Source organism: Ischnura elegans, chromosome X (assembly GCF_921293095.1).
Source record: "Ischnura elegans chromosome X, ioIscEleg1.1, whole genome shotgun sequence".
Lineage (NCBI taxonomy): Eukaryota > Metazoa > Arthropoda > Insecta > Odonata > Coenagrionidae > Ischnura > Ischnura elegans.
In genome coordinates, this window is record NC_060259.1 from 66509942 (window position 1) to 66535614 (window position 25673).

Sequence of the window (25673 nt, forward strand, 5' to 3'; positions counted from 1 at the left end):
ATTATATTCCGCGCCATATTCCTCGCACAGGCGTTCGCGTCGCACGACTTGAACCTTTCTGCCCCCGCCTGATTCTCCTTGCTCCTTCCGGTGCAGGAAAGTGCAGAAGTGGCAGCGACGCGAACAAAGCTTATGGAGTGTAAGCTTATATGGAGTGGGATATTCTTTTTTCAAAAACTGAGTTGCGTATATAATTTTTTTTTTGAAACCAAAAGCTTCGTAGCTGTAATAAATTTGCACAACATAGCCCGGTTCGATGCTCCTCGCATTTTATTATGTCTGTAGAAGTAGGACCTCCACAGCGATCTTTTGAAAAGTGTGTATGGGGTTACTGACTCATTGAAGCTCATTAGTCAGGGTAGTGGCAGAAAAATTGAAGAGCTTGCATCGGTATACCCTCAAGGAGAGAAATGGCAACGAATAAAGAGTGGAACCCATAATGCAATGTTTGATTGCCAATTACTTGGACTTATAACACATTTTGAGATAAGTAATGAAGCACTCCTTACTATTCTTTATCTTTACAAGAGCTGAATAACAGGAAATTGCAAGCTGTAATGAAGGCGCAGACGGTGGCAATATTACAAGCCCTAAAGAGTGTTATTTCAAGCTCAATGATTTCCAAAATGGCCACAGCTGATATTGATTTGTAAAAGCTGGAGGAAATTTTAACTCTTACGAGAGAGTATCATTGGAAAGCCACGAGTTACGACCCGAAGGAGAATGATTGAGGCTGTTTGTGAATACTTATAAAGCTCGAATAAAAAGAGTAAGACTGAAATTATCTTATGCCTAATGTGTAACATAGTTTAAATGTATATAGTAGAAATGGTTGTAATAATAAGTCTAATAGAGATTTAAAAAAACTTTTTTCCAAAAAGTCCGTGATGCCATCTAGTGGAACGTACCTACGCATATGTACTTGGCACCGGTAAAATATTGGATAATAGTCTAAAATGTGCCAACTGCCACAAAAAAGTTGTAAACGGCGTTAATTGCAAGTCATCATTCCACAATAATTTTGCCGAGGTTCCAAGTGTTAACGTCACAAGTTTTGAAAACACGTGGTCGTGCTTAGCATATTCGCTACGCTCCGTTCAAGACGAAAACTTCTCACTTCATCATAACCTTGCCTCTAAGGAAGCCCTGATCTCACAACTCCTGTAAGATATGAGTGTACTACGGGAGAAAAAATTAGAGATTTAGCTGCATATCTTGAATAAGAATCACCATGCAAGCAGGCCCGTCGTCATCGCCATGACCTTCCTGCTACCTCATGTATCAATTTAGAGACTAAAAAGGTAAATGAGGACCTAATGAAACTAAGTACCAACTTTGATCATATAAAAGTGCTCGATACAAATAGCTTGGACTGTACATTCTACACTCGTCATGGTCTTCATTAACGTAATAAAGGTAAATGACAATGTCCTATGTCGCATGTATGACCTACAGAACAATAAAGATATTATATTATTATTATATTATATTATTAAAAATCATTTGTGCTCAGAAATAATATCTATTGTTAGTAGCGATATAAGCAATTTAACTACAAGGAATTTTGATTCTTCTACCTATATTGCTGGCCAAAATTCAAGTGATGCGTCCTTACGACACAATGTATCTCATCATGTGCCCTGTACCAGTCCCAAAGTACCCCATATAAACATACAATGCTTAAGAAATAAGATTCCTCAGCTGGAGATTTCCCTCAGTGGCCAAGAGCCCACCTTCGGATAAGGGGATTCATATTTTCCAGTTCCATTTCTGTAGTAAAATGAGCCAACACAAATTTTCTGCAGAAAATACACTTTCACATCTAAATAGGTTAACAGTGGTCTCACAGAAAGTAGGATCCGATGAACCATACAATCCTAGCTTTATGAATAATGGCAGTTTCTAAAGCTCTTTACCACCCTTTTAGTCGCCTCATACGACAAGCAGGGATACTGCGGGAGTATTCTCATTCCCCCACCCGCAGGGGATGTAATTGCTGCATGCCTACGCCTCATCGTGAAATTTTCATGAAAAATAAATTCATGAGGTAAGAATTCCTTTTAGAGGTTAATAACATTTTTTTGACAACAGAAAAGGCAACCTCAGAACCTCGGCTATTAACACGACGACACTCATTTCCTCAATAGGCAGTACTGCTTCACCAGTTTTTGACAGACAATGAGACAAGAACTCAAATATGCTATCATAACTTATTTTTAAACCATAATTGATGGGTGCACAATGTTTAATTAAGAGTTTTGCATAAAGTCAGACCTAAGAGAGGAAGAGGAAAGAGACAGAGCAAAATTTACTAATGACCTGTTTCAACTTAAAAATTTACCATAACTCAGGGATATGGCATATCCAATCTGGCATACTAACATGGAAACTATCTGGTTTTTAATTGCAACATAACCACATCAAAATTCAGGTTCCAAGTTTATTTGTAAGAACCAAACCTTTGATACATACATACATATCAAAAATGACAAAATTTTTCTATATTTTCAGGGCACAATTTTTAACCATGAGCTAAATTCCCAGATCACTGACATTCAAGTTGAGCATTTTTAGGAAAGGAAATGGTGTTTCAGTAGAATTGCACTTACCTTCAAACCTCCTATTACAAATTCCAGCATTTAATTCTCTATTACTACTCAGGTTAGCACTTTCACAAGAATTACTTCACATCCCTGTCGATTTCTGTAACAATAAAGTCTGTTCATTGTCTGTCAGTTGGCTGTTCGTTCCCTGTTCCCTGACCAAGAGAGAACAGGCAGGCGACTGTTCGTAGAATGTAAATTGGAACGCCTTGTCTGTTCTTTGTCTGTGAGAAAAGGGTTACTTGTCTGTTCCCTCCCTGTTAAGAAAGCGGCATTCTCTGTTCCTTACCTGTTGGACTACAGACAATGAACAGGCAGGGGACTGTGCGCTGTCAGTTCATTGCCTGTTTTCTTAGGTTGTTTGTTCCCTGTTCCTTGACCAAGAGAGAACAGGCAGGCGACTGTTCGTAGAATGTAAATTGGAACGCCTTGTCTGTTCCTTGTCTGTGACAATGTGGGAAGATGGTTATTTGTCTGTTCTCTCCCTATGCGCATACTTTGTTCCTTAACTGTTCGCTGTTGCTAAGTTGGACATAATAGACAAGAGATAATTTATGTTAAAATAGAATTAAAAGTTGAAATTCATTTGAATGATTGTAAGAAAAACTTTTATTGTGCTTTTCCACATATTCCATTAGTTATAAAAATCTTGAATAGTTGCAGAAAAGCAAGCTTTGTCATCATTAACAGAACAACCACTACATCAACAAATATTTCACATGCCTTCATCAAAGAAATATGTACTTCCTTAAATTAATACAACTGGGATTCTGCACTATGTCAATATAATACGTGTGATTTTAAAAGAGAAACACGCCTTTAAAGAATATTTATGAACACGATGATTTCACTTCTCACAAACAAACCTACAAGAAAGACACTCTGACAATGTTTGTTGGTTCTTATTGGCGACGTAACGCACATACGCATAATACAAATACAATACAAATCTCAGTACTTGCTCAAAAACTTAAGAGACACAATAAATTATTAAATAAACACACTCAAGAACAAATATCACTTCACGACTTTCACTATCACTGAATGGATGCACGAATTACTTAATTCGTCACTGCGGGCATTTAGCACAGGTTAAATAATAATCAAATAAATAACTGTTTTCTCCGCAACCAACAACTTCACCATAACACAGTCGACCATGTGCTCGTAAACTGTCCGGATAACGGTATCGGTTATTGGCGTCATTGTTTGCGTTTGCTATCTTCTATAGGTAGGTAGCAGCACCACGCTATCTTTCCGTCCTTGTTGAGAACCTGTTCACTAGCTGTTCACTGTTTTCTGTTCGTACCCTGTACCGTGAAACGGACTATGAACCGGCCCTTGCCTGTTGACTGTCCGTTCACTGTTGTCTGTTCGTTCACTGTTGTCTGTTCGTTCCCAGTCCGCTGAAACCTGAGAGTACATACCCTTTGGCTGAAACATACGGCCCCTGCCTGTAATTGGCGAAGTAAAGTATTTAACGTGCGTAAGCCGAGCAGATAGCTAATATAATTTGCGTGCTCACTTCAATAACCGTCATCCGTGGTTGATGGTAATCGTGATAATGAATTCAACCGTATATAATTACTGTTTAAGTAGATGATATTTTCTTTGGATTCAATCAAACTTCCTTGTACTCAATTAAATTTGGATTAATCCAAATTGTTGTCCAAATTCCGAAACTTAAAACAATTGTTCGTACGTTGTTCATAATCTGTTCTCAAAATCTCCAAAAGGTTCCAAACTGACAGCGAACAGGCATCATTTTTACGTAAATCGATAGGGTGTTTAGTGTTTGTTCACTGTTGTCTGTTCATTCCCTGTTCGGTGAAACATACTACCAACCGGCCCCTGCCTGTTAAAAGCTTGTTCACTATTGTTCCCGAAATGCTTGTTGCCTGCCTGTTAAGGAACAAGCTGCAAACAGAGTACAAACTGTTGGTAGGCTGTTCGTAAGTTGTTCCTACTTGTGAGTGACCCGAGATTGTTCGTTGGCTGTTTATACTCTGTTCACTAATCTCCAACAGGCTATCAACAGACTTCAAACGGACAACGAACAGGCATTGTTGTTTCAGAAATCGACAGGGATTCCCTCAATTTACCTCATGCACTGCATCATATTCACAGCAAAACCATTATTTTCAATAAAGCATGGAAATTTACAGATGTACATAATCACAGCAATAAATTGTAAAAACATTTGGGCAAGGGAGCAAACAAAGTGGCAAGAATTTATTGAGTATGAGAGAGTATAAGAGTAAGAGAAGTACCTGGGATACACACATATTTAGTGGCTTTTTCTATACAAATCAGTCCCTTCTTGAGCAACAAGAAAGGTTTAAAGAGTTGTGGCAAAATCTTCAAAGCAAAATATCCCATATACCAATACATCACCTCCTTTCCTCAACATGTTTGTACCCATCAATGGCAGGTAGCAATTATTCATCTAAACAACATACATTTTGCAGTAAAACTCTCAAAATGAAAAAAAAAAACTGTTGACATAGTGACAAGAATTCACCAACAGGGGGTAACAACAACCATGTCAGCCACAAGAGGTAAATTTCAAGATGCAAAGGAAAATTCTATTCACACACGAATCCTTATTAACAAGGGGCTTCAAAGGCAATCTCATTATTTAACACTTTTTCTGCAGCATGACCTAGTGAGTCATACCTGACCACCAACATGCAAAAAAAATAATTGACAATTTTTTTAACAGGGCAGTTTTTTGTATTTAAGGAGTAGATAAGAGCCATAAAACTTGGTGTCTATTCTATACATGGTAACTAATGTGATGTGACTAGAAGTTTGGATTGACCCACTAGGGGACCATGCCACCCATCATTACGATAGTTTCACTCAAGGGCATAGTGTAACCCACCAGCGGGGTATATGTGCATGACACATTCCAGGGGCACCATGCTTGGAGGGCCTCTAGCATGCTCGCCCACTGTGGAGGACCTGAACAATGTTCCTACTATTCCTCTCCACTGTCTTTCCAAGGTGGAAGGTGAGAGTACAGTACCACCTCCAAGCAGTGACTAGAATATGAACTTAGACATGACCCACCCAAGGGTCAGACGGCAGTCTGAATCAAGGAAGGGAGATTCAATTTCACAGTGAGTGTGTAAAAATACACGATTTTAAGTCATTTTTGCATATGATTTGACTATAGCAAAATATTACTCACCATTCCTGAAAATGCCTTAAGGATGAAGCAGCCAGATGTAAATTTTCCATTGTACAAGTACAACATAATAGTCACTTGAAAGGAATTACCTCAGCAAAGCACTAGTGTGATCTCACATAAAAATATCACATGCAAAAGAGGGAACTAGGGAGTTCCTCCAATACCCATCACAGAGAATAATTCTTCCACTTACTATATTAGCAAAAATAGTTTTTAATGATCACTCATTTGGATGAGTATCTAATTCCAAGGTAAAAGCGTCACAGATCATCAGAACAAAAACACCTGATCAAGATGACACAAAAAACTGATACAATAAACAGCATACTCAAACAGATATGCTGAAGGAATGCCATCCAATTCGTCAAATTTTGAAGAAAGGCACACACTCACTGGCTATAAAGTAGAGGACTTCCACTGATCAACATGCACACTAAATTTTACAGTATCACGGCACAATCTGATCACATACTCATCAGTCTCTCTCCAAATGCACCACATCTTTCATGTTTTGACTGAATAAAACAATGGTGTTTATGCTTCCATTGTCAGTTCAGCTAATACACAGTACTGTAAAAACATGGCATTGGTATGCCATGCATCCTCAGGCTTCTTAACTGAACAACAACAACTGAATCACGATTTCACACCATAGCCCAGACGCCAATCACAATGGCTTATCAAGAACACATACACCAGCATAACTTCTGCCTATACTCATTTCAAAAGGCAGCAATGTCCATGCATTTGTCTCAGGATCATACACTTCCACTGAAGACAAGTTTGAAGATCCATTATCGCCTCCAACAGCGTACAGCCGCCCATTGAAGGCTACCACTCCTACAAATAAAACACAATAATAATTCAAAGAACAGCTAAGCACACATACATTACCAAGCTTGATTTTAAAGCTGCCCCAAAAAAATGAGCCTTAAAACAGCCTCCTCCTTGCACAGTTTAGCTTCCAAGATCATCGACAAAAGAGAATCTTAATTATAGCATGCAAAAAAAGTTGCTGGTGACTATGAAGAATGGCAACAGTAGAAAGCATTGCCTTATTCAGCAAGCTTATGCCATCTCTCTGTAGAATGGATGTAAATGACAATACAGTGGAACCTCGATCTATCGTTTTTCAGGGGGATGGACGAAAAAAACGATGAATGCTGGAAAACGATCAATGCGGGAGTGTTTGGATAGGTTGCCTATGTCCCTGGAAATGCATGATTTTGGGTCGTAATTATGATATTCATCAGAGGATTAAAACAAGAATTTAGCTAATTACAGGTATACTAGTACTTTATCGAAACACTTGGATCACATTGTTGATTTGACTAATACCACTGCGGCATTTTTAAGTGTACCCCCCAGAAATTCCTCCGAACTTATCTGCAGAACTTCTCCCGCAAAGGACTTTCTGCGCTAAGGTTTTTTGTGCAAAGGATTTTTGCCAAAGGCCCTTCAACTCAAAGGCTCAAGTCTTGGAACTCTCGTCTCCGAACTCTGTCCTTCGATGCTGCCCTTCGACGCCAGCTCGCCCCGCCGACCCAGCCCACCTGGAGATCAAGACTTATATAGCTAGTACGGTGGAGGAATACCTACTCCTGGCAATCTAGGGGAAATGGGTGCTAAGGCACAAGAATGCAGTTTGGAGTGCGACGTACTCCACTTTATCCTATCACAACTCTCTCTCCCTACTACGCCTCATGCTACTATGTCTTTCCCCTTCTTGCATTCCAATGGCTCGCCTCTACCAGCTATCACACCACTTGGCCATGTCTCCAACCCAGGAGATAGAGGAGAGGAAACCCGGCGGTACGCTGTTCTCCCCCAAACCCTGCTTGGGTGACGAGACGTTTTCCAGAGGTCCCAGTCAACACTGGTACCTACCGGGAGTTTTATGCCGATGCAGCTAATTTAGACATCGCTGTATTCCCCACTCCTTTGTAAAATTCCCCCCTCCTCTCTGCCACTGATTGGGGCTCGGCCAGCTCTCTCGCTCATCGGCGGTCTTGGATTGCACTTCGGTCGACTGTGTGAGTGATTTCTAAAAAATCATTTTTGGTGCTGGCAGGCAAACTCAGCTTTGTACTTCGTTTTTCAAAGTATTGGTAATGTTTCGTATGAGATTATTAGTTATCATTGTTGTTTTCTGTAATAATTTAGAATTTGAATTTTTCAACTTGGAATATATTTTGATTGAAAATGACTAGTAATTTTGTGAAAATTGTTTCTTGACTGCTGATTATTCTTGTTTGCGGAGTCTTTCCCTCATCCAGCTGGTGTAAGACGATCGGAGTTCCCTGTGTCTGGGGCTTACGTTATGAAATTGCAAGATATAAAGAAAGACGTACTGCCACACCACCCTGGAAGTACGGAACCACTTGTATGAGGTGAACTTCGGAACTGATGCCATCGTGTACGGTGTACCCAGAGCATACTGCTGAGGATGAAGCATGACCATACCCCACGGCACTGAGCTTCTCCCTATGGTAGTTTCATCTCCAGGGGAAGATTCAAACTATGTGCCTATAGTTATTCATCATAAATGACACATGGTATATATTTCATCTCATTTTTGTCAAACAATGGATGCAGGAAAATTATACTTCAGGACCGTGATCTTCAAAGGATCAATGCGGGAAAACGATACTTTGGGGAATGATAGATGCAGGAAAAAATAACATTGTCTGCATGGAACTTTATTTGGGACCAGGAACGGCGAACGATGAATGCGGGAAAATGATCTATGTGGGAACGATAGAGCAGGGTTCCACTGTAATTTTATTGAAAGCACATATTTGATTCATAAAATATATTTTCCTTCAAGAATGAAAACACATAAATGATGAAAACACTAGCTGTCCTTGGGAGTCCCAAAAAATTTATCTTATGGTTTAACAAATTAATTAAATGTATCAATTAATTGCTGATGCCTAAGGTATGCCAATTGCATACATATTAATAAAATTCTCCACTGTTCAAAACATCAAAAATATTTTCAGGGTGCATAAAGAAGAAAAAAATCAATTCCAGTTTATCAAATTTTGATGCAAATTACAGTCCTCTGGGAACAAACAGCAATTTTTTAAATTTCCCTATCGTGATAAGGTCATTTGCCGTGACATAATGGTAATTAAAAGATTACAATTGAAAATTTATAATTTTCAAAATAAATCAGTAAAATTGGAAATATAATACACTTTATCGAAGGAAGGTTTTTGGATAAAGAAGTGAAAAATAGGAGCTACTTCGTACTCATCAGGCCAAGACTTGAATACCCAAACATTATTTGGGATCCGGCAAAAAAAAGATGCAAGCTCTGAACTTTATGACACACAAAGAAAAGCTACATCATCAGTGAAATACAGTCACCAGGAGAGAGAGAGAGTTCCACAAATTTCCCTTGAATAAGGCTGAGAGCTGGTATGTATCGACAGGCTACATGGCAGGTTTGGATTATTTGAGCTATTATGAACATACATCTTTCAGAGTGACTACGGAAAACAATCTTAACCTTTTCCCTACTATACACGTATGTATATACATGTGTGGACGTTTCCTAAACTGGGAGACGACGGCCATATCTTTACGTGTGAGATTTTCCTAGCAAGGAGAACGAAAGCCGTATATATAAGTTTTATAGCTCTCCCCCTTTTAGGACGGTCGCGGGTTTATGTCGTCTTTGTCTCGGGACCCTACGCCACGGGGTTTAGGATTTACCCTCGGAATCTGGGAGCAGGTACCTGGACCCCTCGTCTTATATAACCCCTCTTAGCAGTAAGGGACAGCAGTCACACAATTGTTTATCCAGTCAGATTTCGAAATAAATATTTGTTCATTTCTCAAGAAAAATAAACTAAGAATTGAATTATTTGTCTTTTGAGCAGCGTTTACAATTTTTAAACGAAATTCTACAATAAATATTAACTTATATCTCGAGTTACATATAAATATCAACGTGGAAATAGTTGCTGCATTAGATGCGTTAATATTGGCCTTAGAACTTCGTCTAAAATTTGACAATGCTCAGAAAAAAATGAGGAATTCAATTCAAAGTCTGCAATTTATGTGCAAGCAACAATTATCCATTTGCTAAATACATATAAGCAATACATAAGTTGACCACGAACCAATGCCGCAGGTATGGTCATAAACCCAGAAATGGGAGCACAACTACTCTCGGAGTCCGAGATAATGCGAAGTCCCAGCGTGGAGGGGTCGAAAAAGGTTCAGCGAGACCCTTTTTAACGAATGCTCTCCAAAAATGCTCCGTACCACGAGAAAGAAGAGTCTCTTGGGGCTCAGTACAGCAGTCATGCTAAGACGAAAACTCCACCGTCTTGAAAGGGTTAAGAGCTTCACTTTGTTCCTACGTCCAACATAAACAATAAAATAAAAGAGGTATTTCTCTGAACAGAGAGGAATTTGTATTCTTCCTGAACATTAAAGGACTTCAATGAATGAATGCAAGGTGGAACTAAGAAGTCTAATTTCTCTTATGTGCATGTTCTTTTCTGCTTCTTTTTTGTAAAATACTGGTGTCCTAATTTTCCCCCCCACATACCCACAGAGGTAGCTAGCGCTGTAATATTTAAATGTATGTACTATTTGGGGGACATACCACGGCATCTAGCAAATCTGAAACCACTCTACACAGAACTAGGCCATCAGAAATCAATGGATCACACAATAAGCATCTGTTATGCGCAAACATTAAAAACTCTTTCTTCCAAAATAAAAGTTTCCAAATCCCACCAATTGGCCAATCCAGAATTTTTCTCTGACCTTAAAATTCAACAAAATGGAGAGCTCTAGATAAAAAAAAATTACCTGCATTTCTCCGACACATAGCCATATCGGCCACTGGAGTCCACAGCTCTGTTTCTGGGTTGTAGGCTTCTACGCTACTTCTCACATTAGGTCCTTCATGACCACCGACAGCATAAAGCAAGCCATTCAACACACCAACACCTGAAACAAATATAAATTGAAAGGTTGATACAGGAGCACATATGCAGGCTAAAACATTGCCAGCCTCGTATGTAACCAAATGTACAGACCAGGACAAAAAAATTAACCAGTCAGGCCTAGACTAATGGCACCTCTCTCAAAAGTTTAGCTAGTGGCCTCGATTTTGAAACACTTGCACCCCCACCCTGTGTCTAAGGAGGCTTTATTCATACAGGCCTCACCTCAAACTGCACACTCATAAGGAGCTTGCTGAAGGGTTTAAAATCAACCATTCTGATGGTAAATATGAGAGAATTTTTTTAGTGAAAAACACTGTGAAGAAAGCACAAGCGACACTTACGCAACACATTTTTAAGTCCTATTCACCTCAAATAACTAGCTACTGTTTTTGCATTAAACATTCTTGCAATGTAGAATCAATCAAATAAGTATATCAGTTACCGTAGAGCCTCAGTTATACGATGACCTAACTTATGCACCGATTTTTTTGGTCCGGTGAATAACCCCATATGAACCAATGTATTTCCAACCTCGGTTATGAAACTTTTCACTTATATGACGACCTCGGTTACGAAATGCATTTTTCTAGTCCAATGAGATTTAATACCTCACTTACACGACTTGTCAGATAACTGCTCTACGAGAAGATAGCAGTACGCGCACCGATTTTAGTCACAGGAGCAGGAGTAGTATGTGCTCATTACATAGATATGTCAATAAAGAAAAATAAGTTTTAATAATGAGCGATGCTGTTTATTAGATATTAATTTTAACTGCAGGAGATGATCGTTAATCCTGAATATCTATCTCTAACGGAAGATTGTCTAGAATTTTCCAAGGTAATTTTTCCGTTGCCCCAGCGAAATAATGCCTAAATGAGCCATTAAAAATCCTCGCATAGCAAAATTTTGGCTTCCAAGGTCATCCAAAAAAGATTATCCTATTAGCAGTATGGACGTAAGTCGATAGTGATTCAACACTATGGTAAAAACAGCATGCGTGGTCTCATTCTGCGGGCTAATCTCACATCCGCAGGACGAATTGAGCCAGGGGAAAGTTGCTTACGTGGCGCGCATATCAAAACTGACCCAACTTGTACCTCAGTAGGTTTAAATGAAACATTGGACCTTGGGTAGCTATTAGCTTGAGACTGCCTGGAGGCAATCGTTTCAAACCCTTACTAATTGTGTTTGAGTTAAGCAGTTCCATGAGAGGAGTGAAAGGCCACCCTGCATTACCCGTGGAGAACGCTAGTATTTTGGGAAAATCTATGTTGCATTCACTTCGCCCTTCAGCCTGGGGGGGCTTTGTGGCGTGGGTTGCCCACCTAACTAACACCGTGTGCGTAATGCAGGGTGGCCTTTCACTCCTCTCATGGAACTGCTTAACTCAAACACAATTAGTAAGGGTTTGAAATGTTTTGAGAAAGTCTACTTGTGAAAAGGGATTAACATTTTTGATATAAAAACAAGCTGCAAGCATGTTCTTGTAGCAATAAGTTCTGCCAGGCTCCTGTGCTCAAAGCAACTGGCTATTTCACTTGTGGATTAAAAAAAAAACCAACTTCCGATCGTAAAAGGAAAAATCTTTCCTTCGGGAAAACGGCATCTGAAGAAACTCAATGTAAACAAAATGTTGATTCTCACAGTAACAAAATGACTGTATGTAGATAAAAGATGTGGGTAGAATTCATCTTCATGATGGTTGGAGCTCATTTAATGAAAAAGTAGGGGATTGTATTTCAAGGAAGAAAAAAACAATCATCATTCATAAGCCACATATTTTTCATAAAACTGCAAATCTCTTTGGATAGATTTTAAGTTATTTTGGGCATGCAGGGTGCACAATGTAAACTTCGACCCATTTCCATTCCTCTCCTAACTAAGCCTAGAAAGTACGAGGAATAATCATCATACATTGTTTCTGTGAATTTTGTCACACAAAATCTCCAAATCTGGGTATCCTAAGTCATGCACTGATATATTTTGCATTATTTTACATCAGTCGACCAACACTCGCAAGATTATCATGAAGACAGCCAGGCTCGGATATGGCAATTAAACCACTTGCATAATCGTATTTTCGGTGATATAACATTAAAAAATAGAAATTTTGAAAAACTCTGTAAAACCTTCCATTATTTCGATTACCAGATTATCAATCTCTTACTCTAATTGTGCATGGTTCTGTTTAGATAATATAAATCATTAAATGCTATTAATAGTAGGGATGAGTCGATTCCCAATGTCGATTCTCGATTCCACCGATTCTCGGGCACGGAATCGGAATCGAGAATCGATCGCCTAAAGTCGATTCCGATTCCAGGAAGATAAATGTTTTGAGCATAGGCGATAAGCTTGGGGCATAAAGGCCGCCACACGCCTAAGCGGCCGCGGTGTCAGTATTGCCTGCGCGGAGGATACGCCCGGCACGCGGGTGCTGCGACGAACATACCTAATAGGCCTCGGAAACATGAAAATGTCCGCAAGAAAGACAAACCAACGAACCCTGAAATGGCGCGTGTTCATGAGCAACTCTCTGAGAAAAAAAATTGGAAACCACTGGATCGGGAGGCAATGCACGCGTTTTCCGTTCTTTTATTAACCGCTGGTCACGGCAAATCAAATTATTGCGATTATGAATCACATTCGGAGAATTCATCTGGACCACCAATTTTAAAGTATAATATATCGAAATATATTTTTTTTTGAATGATGTTTGAAGTCTGATGACAATAAAAACGTGCAGAGAGTGGGTTTTCCTGTGATAAAAAGTTTCTTAAAAATACGCGCGGGTTTTTTATATAACTTTTTTAGACTAACACGCGTCTGCGTCAATAATAAAAAATTTAGACACATTCGCATTTGCATAGCCCAGTTTCATCAATGCAACACTTGAGAAAGTTGATACTTGCTTGGCATAAGCCGCGGCCTCCAGGCGGACTCGACAGGTTGCGTTCGGCCACCACCGCGCACCCGCCAGGCTGCTCTGGTATGTATTGACGCAATGAACGCTACATTATTGTTTAGCCACCGTGGCCAAACGACAATGTAGCCACCGCGGCTGTTGTTATTTTTAGGGATGGTCGGATCGGATACCTCGGATCCAATCATCCGCGGATGTTGCCCTTCATCGGATAAATCGGATCCAAAGTCGCGGAAGACATCGGATCTCTTCAAATGCGCCGTCGCCGTCTTATCCTACTCATGAACTACGTCGCAGATTTCAGAAAACCACCCTCGGCCGTCCATCAGCCTGTCCATTATTGTCCTCTAAGGAAAATATCAAATCACACGAAAACAATTGAAGCATGTTTCATCCCTACCTTGTCTCACCAAATGACCTTTTTTGGCCTACCTGCTTCAATTCTCCATTTCTAGACGACCAATGCTAGGTGAATGACTTTCTGGGACCGAAGATATCTCGATGGCTTCGACAATTAGATGACACTTACAATATTTAAAAAAGAATAACACCAAACGAGACGCATTCCTGACGATATTTCTGTTTATTTTTCAGCTGTAATTGATTGCTACTCAGTTTTCTATCTACAATTAGACTTTACTGATATGCAACATTGTCCAAACAGCACAATTTTCAAAGAAACAAGCGCAGCCTTAACCCCTCAAACAATTAGAGACGGATTGGAAACGCCAACTACATATATCACGTAGCGCGCCCGTCTTCGCTTTGAAGGCCACGACGTCACTGAAGCAAGATCTGACTTGTTCGTCCTTGACTCCCTCATCTGTAGCCTCGTTGTTTGAAATACGGAGGGATCGCGTCCCTTCCCCTCCGCCTCTCCTTTGCGCGCTTCTGCTGCCCACCCCTTTCTCATGCTGAGCGGTCGAGCATCTCGTCGCACGTGTCATTAATGCCGTTTTAAATATTGTTAATTGTGTTGCTAATTGCGCAGTTGCAATTTAATTTAATGACACACCGATAAAAATGTCTTTCATTGTGTATAAACATTTCCATTGAGATAAAGAGAACCAATGTATGCCGTGTGCGTGCACTGTGGCGTAAACTATAGCGAGGAAGTGCTAAATCCACCTCACCATACTAAAGCATTTTCGGGTGACACACAAGTCGGTATGCGATGAGAAAGCATAATTCGGGGGAAACGTGCGTGAGGAAAATTTGAATTCAGTCGATGGCAGGGGGGTAGCCAGGAATTTCGTTAAGGGGGGGTCCAAAACCAAGGGGGAAAATTTTTAAACAACAGGGTACAAAGGAGAGGGTTTCAAACTAATTTTAACACCCTTCATAATAGAAAAAACTTCATTTTTCAAAGATTTTATTTTTATTTATTTATTTCCCACTTCCCCGTAAACAGCACATTGCGGCCTTTATAAAGGGTTTACAACATTAACAAAGCACAACACAAACATCCATGCCCTGGTTAGGGATCACCTACCCAGGCGGGATTCGAACCCACGACCTACGGATTGGCAGGCGAGTACCTTACCCCACCGCCACTGAGGCCGGCATTCATTCATTTTTTTTCATTTTTGTAAATTCATGATTTTTAAATATTTAGTTTCCTTTTATGAAGGAAAGTAATTGTGTTTTTATGGGGGGTCCGGATCCCCCGGATTTCCCCCTCTCGATATGCCACTGGTCAGTGGTTCATCCTAAGATTTTTCCTATTTTCATTTCCAAACCCAAGCGTAACAGTTTAGGTCCTGAGCATGAAAAGATGTTTAAAAAAAAACAACTTGAAAGCCCATGACATGATTTTTAATTTATAATAATATTAAAATGTGTATGAAAATCTAATAAGCATTCCTTTGATTGTATGTACCCAGAATAAACTTGAATAATGACTTTGTTTAATAGCAGGATTTTGAAAATGCATTTGGATTCGAAAATATCCGATCCGAAAGATCGGATCCAAAAATCAAGGATCTGCTCCGCATCCATATCCAAAAAAAATCCTGGATCCGTCCATCCCTAGTTATTTTATTCCATTCAATTCTTAAATTTTAATGACAGCAATGCTACAGATAAATCAATATCCTACCTGTTAGAAGGAATAAGAATCGATGGAATCGGAATCTTGAATCGGGAATCGATTTGAAGGAATCGGAATAGAAAAAAAGTGGAATCGACTCATCCCTAATTAATAGGGTACATAAAATATTGAAAAACTGAGAATGTCTAAAAAAAACTCAGATTTTACTTCGCTTGTCTTCAAAAATTTAACTGAAGGTGTACCTACCAGCACCACTGCGACGGACTGACATTGGTGTAATTGGAGTCCATGTGTCTGAATCTGGGTCGTATGCCTCAACAGAGCTTAAGCATTGGCGGGATGCTCCATCATAACCACCCACCTAAATGGAACATGAAGATATAAACAGTTATAGCCAATTAATGTTCTCAATAAAAAAGAAACTATGAACCAGTAAACATTGACACCCAGTACATTCCCAAAACATGTCATTGACGGAAGTTATTTTTCACAAAGTAAATAGAAAATCAGCAATCCACAGTTAAACCACTAAATATTTCATTCGGCATATTCAAAAATATTGATAACTTTAAGCCAAAAAACTATCCAAATAAACCGTATAAACTAAAAGAAACCATGAGAAGTTAACACACAGGATCCAAAACGCTGACTCCTCATAGATTAGGTAGAGATATAGATGTATCATAGATAGGTCATAGGTTAGACAGATGAGGTACAATATCATCCCTTTAAGCTCACTCCCCAGTGAGGATGATATTGTACCTCAAGCTAAAGAAGCTGACCCTTCTTGACATTTCACGAGCAGTACAAGCAGCAGTTTTCAAGATAGTACAGGGGAAGATAAGAAGTTTGTGTAAGAGGCGCACCCCCATTTTCGGCTGCAATTTCTGGGAAAGAGGGTGCACCTCTTACACGCGCTTATACAGCAACTTAAGTTGGGGTGCCATGCCTTTGCACAGACTTTTTTCTTGTACGTGCCATACTGAAATGAGGGTGCACCTTATATGCCAAAAAATATGGTAATTTGTGGAAAACTGGGTAAGTCAATAAATATCTATGGACCATAGAAAAGGGTAGCAGTGATTATGTTATCCCCCACACATATTCTTCCAATTCAGGGGCAATGAACTGAATGATCATACTTACAGCATACAGAATGTCCTTCATCACACCCACTCCGACACTGCTCCTCATTGTTCCCATTGATGCAATTGCATGCCATTCTTGAGTTCTGGGATCATACATTTCTGCTGAGCTCAAACCATTTGATCCATCAAATCCTCCAACCTATAAAATTTCGAAACAATCTCCATCATTAACACAATATTACCATTAATAATGGTGCTGTTCACTCACAACCAAAACTGCAATTCATTAAAGGAATTTTGGCAGTTGTAAGGATAAGATAAATTATGAATTAAAAGAAATCTTCCCCATTCAGCCATTTTCCCATAATTTTAAAATTAAAAGACACAAAAGTTGTCCACCAATTTTCATGAGTTGGTGACCGCACTGGAGCTTTGGCTGATTGATTACTTCAGAATGAACCACTCATTGAAGGAATGCAATGTTAAGAAGAGCGAGTAAAAAACCTAAGTAAGGCCATTGCACGAAGCCAAGGAATAGCTGAGACATGGATTTTTCCGGACAATTATTTGGGTCATAAATCACGCAACTTAAATGCACATGTCTATCTATGCAAGATCTGAACATCTGGAACTTAACTGGCTCCTTCCAATGCAATGAAGTACACAGTGCTCGGCAATTGCAAGTGACCAACTCCGAATGAGTTTAAGACCTTTTTTGCTGCAAATTAAGGGTGTGTCAGTTCCTAAATTTTATTGGTTCTCCATAATGGTCTGGTTCCCAGATCCTAAAATGGACTTTTATTTTCTGAATGTATGGAAATTTTCCACTAACAACCATAAGAATTGGATGAAAATAATGTCGCTTAAGAGGCAAATAAACCAGAAAGCTCACAAAATAAAATTTAAGATCTTCTTCATAACTTAATTAGTTATTTGTCAAGTTTTTCCTAGTAAAAATTAATATTTATACACTATACAGGTCCATCTATTCCTTTTTTGGGTGACACATATTCACTGCAGTACTAAACAGGAATTCAAAATAGAGATTAATCAATTGAACAAAAAGATATCTAGCCGCCAACTGCCAAAGCCTTTTGAAGGGGCTTGTAGACCAGTAGTAGTCTACATCTTCTGAACAGCTTGGATTTATTGTACCCTCACTAACTTAACTGTCCATCTTTTCCCCACAGCTTATTCCTACAAATTTCTACCAATTTCAATTTGCTATCCCATTTTCAGAAAAATTGGGGCTTTGCAAAGAGAATAAAATGAAATATTCCCTTAAACGGTGCAAGATTCTACAGACTTCCTACCCTATCATTACTACCTATTTCTACTGTAAATCACATCACTGATAAAAAGGACTGAAATACATTTAAGTACTTCATTATTTTGTTCCAAAGAGGTTGAAAATTGACTAAAAGGTTCTAAGACTTTTGATCTTTTTTCTTTTTGATCTTTTGAAATTCTTTTGATCAACAGACTTTTTTGCGAGAGAGCATATATTTCTTACATTCTTAAGGTTTCACCCTTAAGGTCACCTGGCATAGCTAGTGATTTTCTGGGGATTTTAAGAACTCATTAAACCAATCTTTTACTGTAATTAGGAGCCTCAGCACAGCCATGACTTTTAAATGTTATTACAAATACTACATGATAACTACTGCACTAATTTACAACAATGATAAATTCAAAAAATGGGTAAATTCCCCTTACAGGACTACAAAATTGAGATAAGGAATTCCTACGTAAAAATGCTTCTTACCGCATAAATACAGTCTCTTAGTACAGCAACACCAAGTGTTGACCTCCGTGCTTCCATACTTGGACAAGACGTCCATGAATCTGAAACAACGTCATACGCATCTACCGTGCGTACTCTCAATGACCCATTGAACCCGCCAACAGCAAACACCTTACCAGCCACTGCTGCCAGTCCAGCCCTGTTATTAAAAAAATTAAATTATATACAGTCAATTTTTCCACAGCGTAAATATCAATGATACAAGTACCCTTGTGAATAAAATAAAATATAGTAAAAGATCAATTATCAGGAGATCTAAATATAAGAACGACCAAAACAATGGAAGGCTTTTCCGAGGTTTTCAAAATTTCTATTTTTTTAAAGTCATGTAGTTGAAAATGCAGCAATCTAAGTGGTTTAATTGCAGTATCACAGCCCGGCTGTCTTCATACTAATCTCCCGAGAGCTAGTCGACTAATTTGCCATTTTCTTTGGTAAAATATTTCATTACGTAGCTTAGGATAACCAGATGTAATTTTGCACAACAGATTTCACGGCATCAACGTACTAGGTCATTTCCTCAAAATTTCTAGTCTTAATTAAGTGAGGAATGAAAATGAATTTAAGTTTACATAGAACATGCCACACTTGCAAAATCACTTAAAACCTAAATGATGAGATTTGCAGTTTTATGATAAATGTGTGGCACTCTTATCCGATTAGAAGTTTATCTTTGAAAACCCACAAGAGTAATATGTAGTTAGTCGCTTCTGTAGTAGTGTAACGTTACGTCGTAAAATCTGGTTGATTTTTCACGTAAGTCCAGACAAGGGAAATACTCCAACCGTCGGTCACATGCTGGATCAGCGAAAGACTCCACAAACAAGAAAAACAGCTCACAAGAAAAAGGTAGCCAAAAACAATTTACGAGTTATTACCGTACGATATCTATTCAAAAGTAGAGTATTCAAAAAATCAGAAGTATTACAGAAAACAATGATAGTAAATTCATGATCCCAAAGGAAACATTACCAGCTAAATACCAGCAGAAAATTGCTCTAAAAATCTCATGCCTCACAAGACATGTGACTCCCAGCAGGTCACGATCAGAAAGAGCTTGCCTATGCAAGGCGAGACAGCATTTGAGGGGAGGGCTTCTTCCAGGGAGTGGAGGGGTAGCCAGGCGAATTCAACAACCGCCCACTGATGCGTCACTGCCCCTGCAGAAACGGCCGCTCCGCAAAACACCATTCCCTGGTTTTGAGACAACAGCCAGCACCCAGAATTTTCCCCTCAACTTCTGGGTTGGAGACATCAGAGGAATCAGAGGGATAGTTCATTGGAACACATGGAGGGGAAGGAGATACTGGGGTGAGGTGTTGGAGGGAGAGAGAGTTGTGATAGGACAATGGTAAAACTTCTCACTCCAAGTGCAATACTAAGGCCTTAGCACCGATTTCCCCTTGCTTGCCAAGGAGAAGTATTTCTCCGCAGTAGTCCTATATAAGTCTTGCATTGCAGGTAGGCTGGTTCGGGGCTGGTTCGGAGGCTGTTTCGGAGGCTGTTTCAGAGGCTGTTTCCAGAGGCTGAGTTTCCAGAGGCAGGGTTTTCAGAGACAGGATTTTCCAGAGACAGGATTTTGCGAGACAGGATTTTGCGAGACAGGATTTTGCGCGAAAATCCTTTGCGCGAAAAACCTTAGCACGAAAAATCCTTAGCGGGAAAAGTTCTGCGGATAAGTTCGGAGGAAGTTCGAGGAATTTCTGGGGGGGGGGGGGGGGGGGGTACCAGAAATTTTTGGGGGGGGGGGGGGGGGGACACTAAAAAATGCCACATCCTCTGTGGGAAAATGACCACAAAAATTGCTTGAACTTGGGGACCAAGACACGTCCACCAAGAACTGATTAATGCCTAGAAAACTTATCGAGGCATCACAGGTCCACTGGTTTTCACTGGATGAACCCCCACTGTTTAACCCCCATAAATTTCACAAAAACCATTATTCAGTGGTTAGAATTGAACTGAATATAAAAAGTTTATTGATTGAGACAATAGTTTTCAAGAAATATCACTAAAAAATTGTTTTGACAAGAACATACATTTTTATCACTCTGTAAATAATAACCTCAGGAGTGATGTTTGGAATTCAACAGAATTCTTAAGTGAGTAACATGGCATAATTACAAGAGTGAGACAAGAAATATTGCTGAATTGATATAGAGTAGATTATTTAGTATTACATAGCAAGAAAATAAAATTAATAATCAATATGTCATAATGTGATGCTTGTTTCGGTGTACAGTGAATCAAAATTACAAATACCGTATATCTCCGAATATAGTCCCCCCCCGAATATAGTCCCCCCCCCCCCCAATTTTGAGACCTCAGTTTTGGGAAAAATTTTAAAATGTAAAGGAAGGCAATTTTTCTGTGGTTAGCAAGTTAAGATTCTAGATTCGATAAAAACTATTATTTTCTGTGAAGATTAAGAACAAATCTGTTCACATATTTTCCATCACAACAAAATAACTATACCTAAAACATGTTGTGATCCATTGCATGTATCAGTAATTTATAGTTCCTTAACCAGATGTAATGAAGAAATGAGAATTTTTTTTAAGTATCCAAGGCTATTGTATTTTTTAAACCTTCACAAATTATTAATATTTTTGATTTCCAAATGACTACAGACAATGTCAATATATAAGCTTTAACTTAAAGCCCATAAACAGTATTGCATTTGGCCCTGAAACTTCCTTAGATCCAGTGTAACACACCCATCAACTCATCACAAATCCAAGTGACCTGAAGAATTTAGGAAATCTAAATAAAATTGTGTTAAATAAATTATAAATATTATAAAAATATTGCTATCAAATGCCTGCTAAGCAAAACAATTAAACTACAGGACTTACAAATATCAAAGTAATAAAATTAAGAAATAAACTTTTTCCAACAAACATTAAAACTGAAAAAAAAATTATATCAATTTTCAATGCCTCGTCGCGAATCATTGCATAAGTTACACAAAGAGCTTCTGCTCTGCATTTGCGCACAAATTCGACGATATTTTCCTCTAATTCTTTGAATCTGCCGCGTCGAGACCCCCGAAATGACTTCCGCGATGTATTAGCGCTTTGCTAGCGCTGTAAATACTATGATTTACGGCGTATTCTGCAACGGCTATTTTTAAATTGGAATCGAAACTCCGTCTTTGAAGGCCTCTAATCTGCGGCAGGATTGATCCTCATCTTTCTACTTGATCCATCACCTCACTGTTGAACGTAAAATTATTTTTAATAAAGAAAATATCGCGGAAATAATTGCGAAACGTTATGCGACGTAATTTATCGATCCTATTTACCCTGACGAATTGAAGATATTCCTCAATAAATTGATTACACTTTCGATGCTGAGTCGCTGTATTTCGATCAAATGCAGTAATGCCGGCGCTTCTGGTTTAAAGTCGTCGATTATTGCGCCTTTTCAGAAACAAATGCATCACCTATTGCGCATTCTTGTTCTGTGAAGGCGGTAAAAGCAGTGGTTGTAAACACGAACCGCACGGACGTATAGTAGCTACGGACGCAATGAAATGCTAAATCGTCACGAAAGGTTCACTTTATCTGTTTATTTTTCGCAATTATTTAAATCGTGTAGTTATTAAATGAGCGACGGGTACATATACTATTGATTCAATTCTAGTGTTCGATTAATGTAAAGATAGTGTGTGTTTAGTTTTCATTTTAATTATTTACTGTTTTGCGTCATTAAGTGATCAGTGTCGATTGAATTATTCTAACAATACTTTTCCAAGAAAAATTAGCGGCTACCCGATGGATTCCGTGAAAACGCATATTCGATATGCTATTTGAATCGGAATAATCGTATCTGTACAACATTTGTGGTAAAAATTGTCTTAATTTCCGGTAAAACGTGGCAGTATTTACTAATATCTCCGATTATAATCCTCATAAATATACTCAAATAGAAAGACTACGAGAACATTAGCCATTATGCCGTTATTTATTACTTTATGGTCACCTTTAGTATGCTAAATTGGATTACACTCGATTATAGTCCCCCCCCCTTACTTTTCCGCGGCCATTTTTGGAAAAAAAGGGGGGACTATATTCGGAGATATACGGTAATTATCATCAGCGACTAGAAGGAACTGGGAAGATTATTTTTGGTATAACACCAGGATATCTTTACCAAACTCAAATGTTCCTTCTCTCATCAGAGATATTTTGTGGTTTTTAAAACCAAGTTAAGCAATACAATAACCAACCACTTAGTAAATGGGCAAGATTGGGTTGGTAAAGCAGTTGGGTTCATGAGAACCCTGGGTTGTCCCATTAGTTGGGTTCAACCACCTTATCAAAAATCAACGATTGACAAAAATGGGTTTTAACTTCTACCCAAAATTCATATTGCAACCCAAGAGAAAGTTAGGGTCGACCAACAAAATATATATCCCAATTTATATAAACAATAAATACAAGGTTATTCAAATATACGGTTATTCACTAAATAATTATTAGTTATCAAAATACCAGCAAAAATATTCAGCATAATATGTGTCTCACTTAATTGATATACTTTGGCATTATTAATTCTCCATTTAAACCCTCCATGTTTGTAAATATTATCAGTCCATAATTAATTATCAATAAAGAATCCTCCAAAATTCAACAAGATTTACATAAATGACAATAGATTGCACTAAATTCCTCGATTTTCCAATAATTATTAATATTTACAAGGCATATGGTATTCATGTCAGCTATTGAACAAGTACTGACTAAATTTAATCAAGATGTGTATATATATCTCTCAGTATTAATTAAACAAGTCAAAAAGAATCATAGGCGATGCTAACAAAATGAGAACTGCATATTGCATCAACAAAAGAAATCACTCTAAATTTCACTCTTCAATTAACAATAGAAATGAGAGCTACATGCTGGTTGCGACAAGATGAAAGTTCATACTTGTCGGGCGATGAAGGTCGCAACTCAACGCCATAGCCACACTAAAACACAGTAGGCAGTCTTAAGATCAGCTGATCAATTCAATCACTCAGCCATCGATAGAATATCGAACACTGCGAAATCACGACACTTATCACTGTCAAGAATTGTGAGAATGTCCATGAAGTCTTGGTGGAGCAAAGGTGACACAAAACACAATTGAATCTTAATAACTGGGGCCACCTCCACAGCTTATCTGGAAACGAGCCATCTCGGGGATTTCCCCCCAAGTTATTCTCCCGTCCTCTCCCTCCAAGCTACCATAATTCCTCCACCTTACCCCATCTCACAATCACAGTAGACCAACACTAAATTACATGAGTGAATTAAGCAGATGAGAATAAGCAAGTACAATACAATATTTCAGAACAATTTCAATTACAAGCATAGAAATAGACTTATTATTCATTATTCAAAACAATATTATTAGGAATCAAGAGAAATTCAACACCGAAATCAAGCATCAAATAGTAATTGAGAAAGCAAACATTAGCATTCATTGAGAAAAATAAAAAAAATATAAAAAAATCAATGATATTTCTCTCCTTTTAATTACTGGAATTAGCAATGCCACCATGATATGCCTTTAAATGAGAAACATGACAAATTTTCTCTTTCCCAGGAGAAACTTCCAGAATAACTGTTACAGGAGAGAGATACTTTTTAAGGACGAAAGGTCCGTTCCACAGAGGTTCCAGTTTTGCCATTTTCTGTTCACCTTTAGAACTGACAGGATGGTTTTTGCAGAGAACAAGATCTCCCACACAGAAAGTGATTTGGGAGTGAGATTTATTATAGGATTCTTTATGCCTATTTCTGGCCTTTTTTAAATTAGCAATAACATGATTCAGACATGCTTGTCTGTCATTATCGCTGAGATCATTCTCGAATAAAGATTTTGGAATGTCCCACTGATTAATTAAAGGATGCTTAAGTTCTCTGCCGAAAATTATTTTGGCAGGAGAATAACCACTGCTCTCATGAGAGGCAGTGTTCAAGGCAAAATTTAAGTCAGCAAGCATAGAGTCCCACATATGGTGAGCATTATTGCACAAAATAGCAAGTGCAGATTTTAGATTTCTATGCAATCTCTCTACCTGATTAGAACAGGGATAGTATGGAGAAACAAAAATTTGCTTAACCCCCAGTTGCAAACACATCTCCTTAACGGCATGAGATTTAAAAACTTGTGCATTATCAGACACCAAATATTTAGGAAAACCGAATTTTGGGAATACTCTTTGAGTGAGTATTGAAACAACCGAACCAGCAGTAGCCTTGCGAACTGGCTCAAGAAAACAGAATTTAGAAAAACCATCAATAAGAGAAAGTATATATTGGTGTCCACCTTTAGTCAAAGGTAAAGGTCCCACAAAATCAATATAAAGTCTTTCCCAAACTTCAGAAGGATTGTGCGACGATAGCATGCCAGGAGGTGGAGCATTTCTGGGTTTACAAGTTTGACACAGATGGCATTTTCTGACCATGTCATAAACCTCTTTTTTCATATCCTTCCACCAAAAGTGTCTGCTAATCTTATCATAAGTTTTAGCCATGCCCAAGTGAGCAGACATACTAGAGCAGTGAAAATATTGAAAAATCATAGGCCTCAAGACCGTAGGCAAAACAGCTCTTCCTCGCTTAATTTTAGAATTCCCATAACATAATAGCTGTCCCTTTAGAAAATAGTTTTTGTCGTTCAAGGAATTATTATTAATCTGATTGAAAATATCCTTTAGAACGAGATCAGTTTCTTGGTGTTTTCGAATGTCGACAAATGACAAAGGCAATTTATGTAACACACAAGAATAAGGAACAGCTGACTCCTTATGAGTGTTAGATTCCACATCTAAATGACTATTTGTAGATGAGGATGGCTCAATGCGAGAAAGACAATCTGCGACAGAATTAGATGATCCTCGAACATGATGCACAGTGAATTTATAAGAGGATAATTTAAGAACCATCCTGCCTAATTTGCCCAACTGCTTAGGATGAGAGAAAAGCCATGTCAAGGCACCATTATCAGTGTACAAGTGAAATGGTTTTACTTGTAAGTAAACACT

The 25673-nt window shown here is 38.5% G+C and overlaps 1 protein-coding gene across 1 annotated transcript in view; it reads right to left on the minus strand.

Annotated features, from left to right (window-relative positions):
• Positions 1–5992: 5992 nt before the first annotated feature.
• LOC124170828 (ring canal kelch homolog) overlaps positions 5993–25673 on the minus strand; it is a 40719-nt gene continuing 21038 nt past the window's right edge. The window contains exons 9-13 of the mRNA XM_046549811.1: positions 18596–18773; positions 16889–17029; positions 15989–16103; positions 10627–10767; positions 5993–6636 (exon numbers count right to left, since the gene is read on the minus strand). Coding sequence (XP_046405767.1) covers positions 6464–6636; positions 10627–10767; positions 15989–16103; positions 16889–17029; positions 18596–18773 — 748 coding nt within the window. The 3' untranslated portion in view covers positions 5993–6463. The remainder of the gene's footprint in view (positions 6637–10626; positions 10768–15988; positions 16104–16888; positions 17030–18595; positions 18774–25673) is intronic.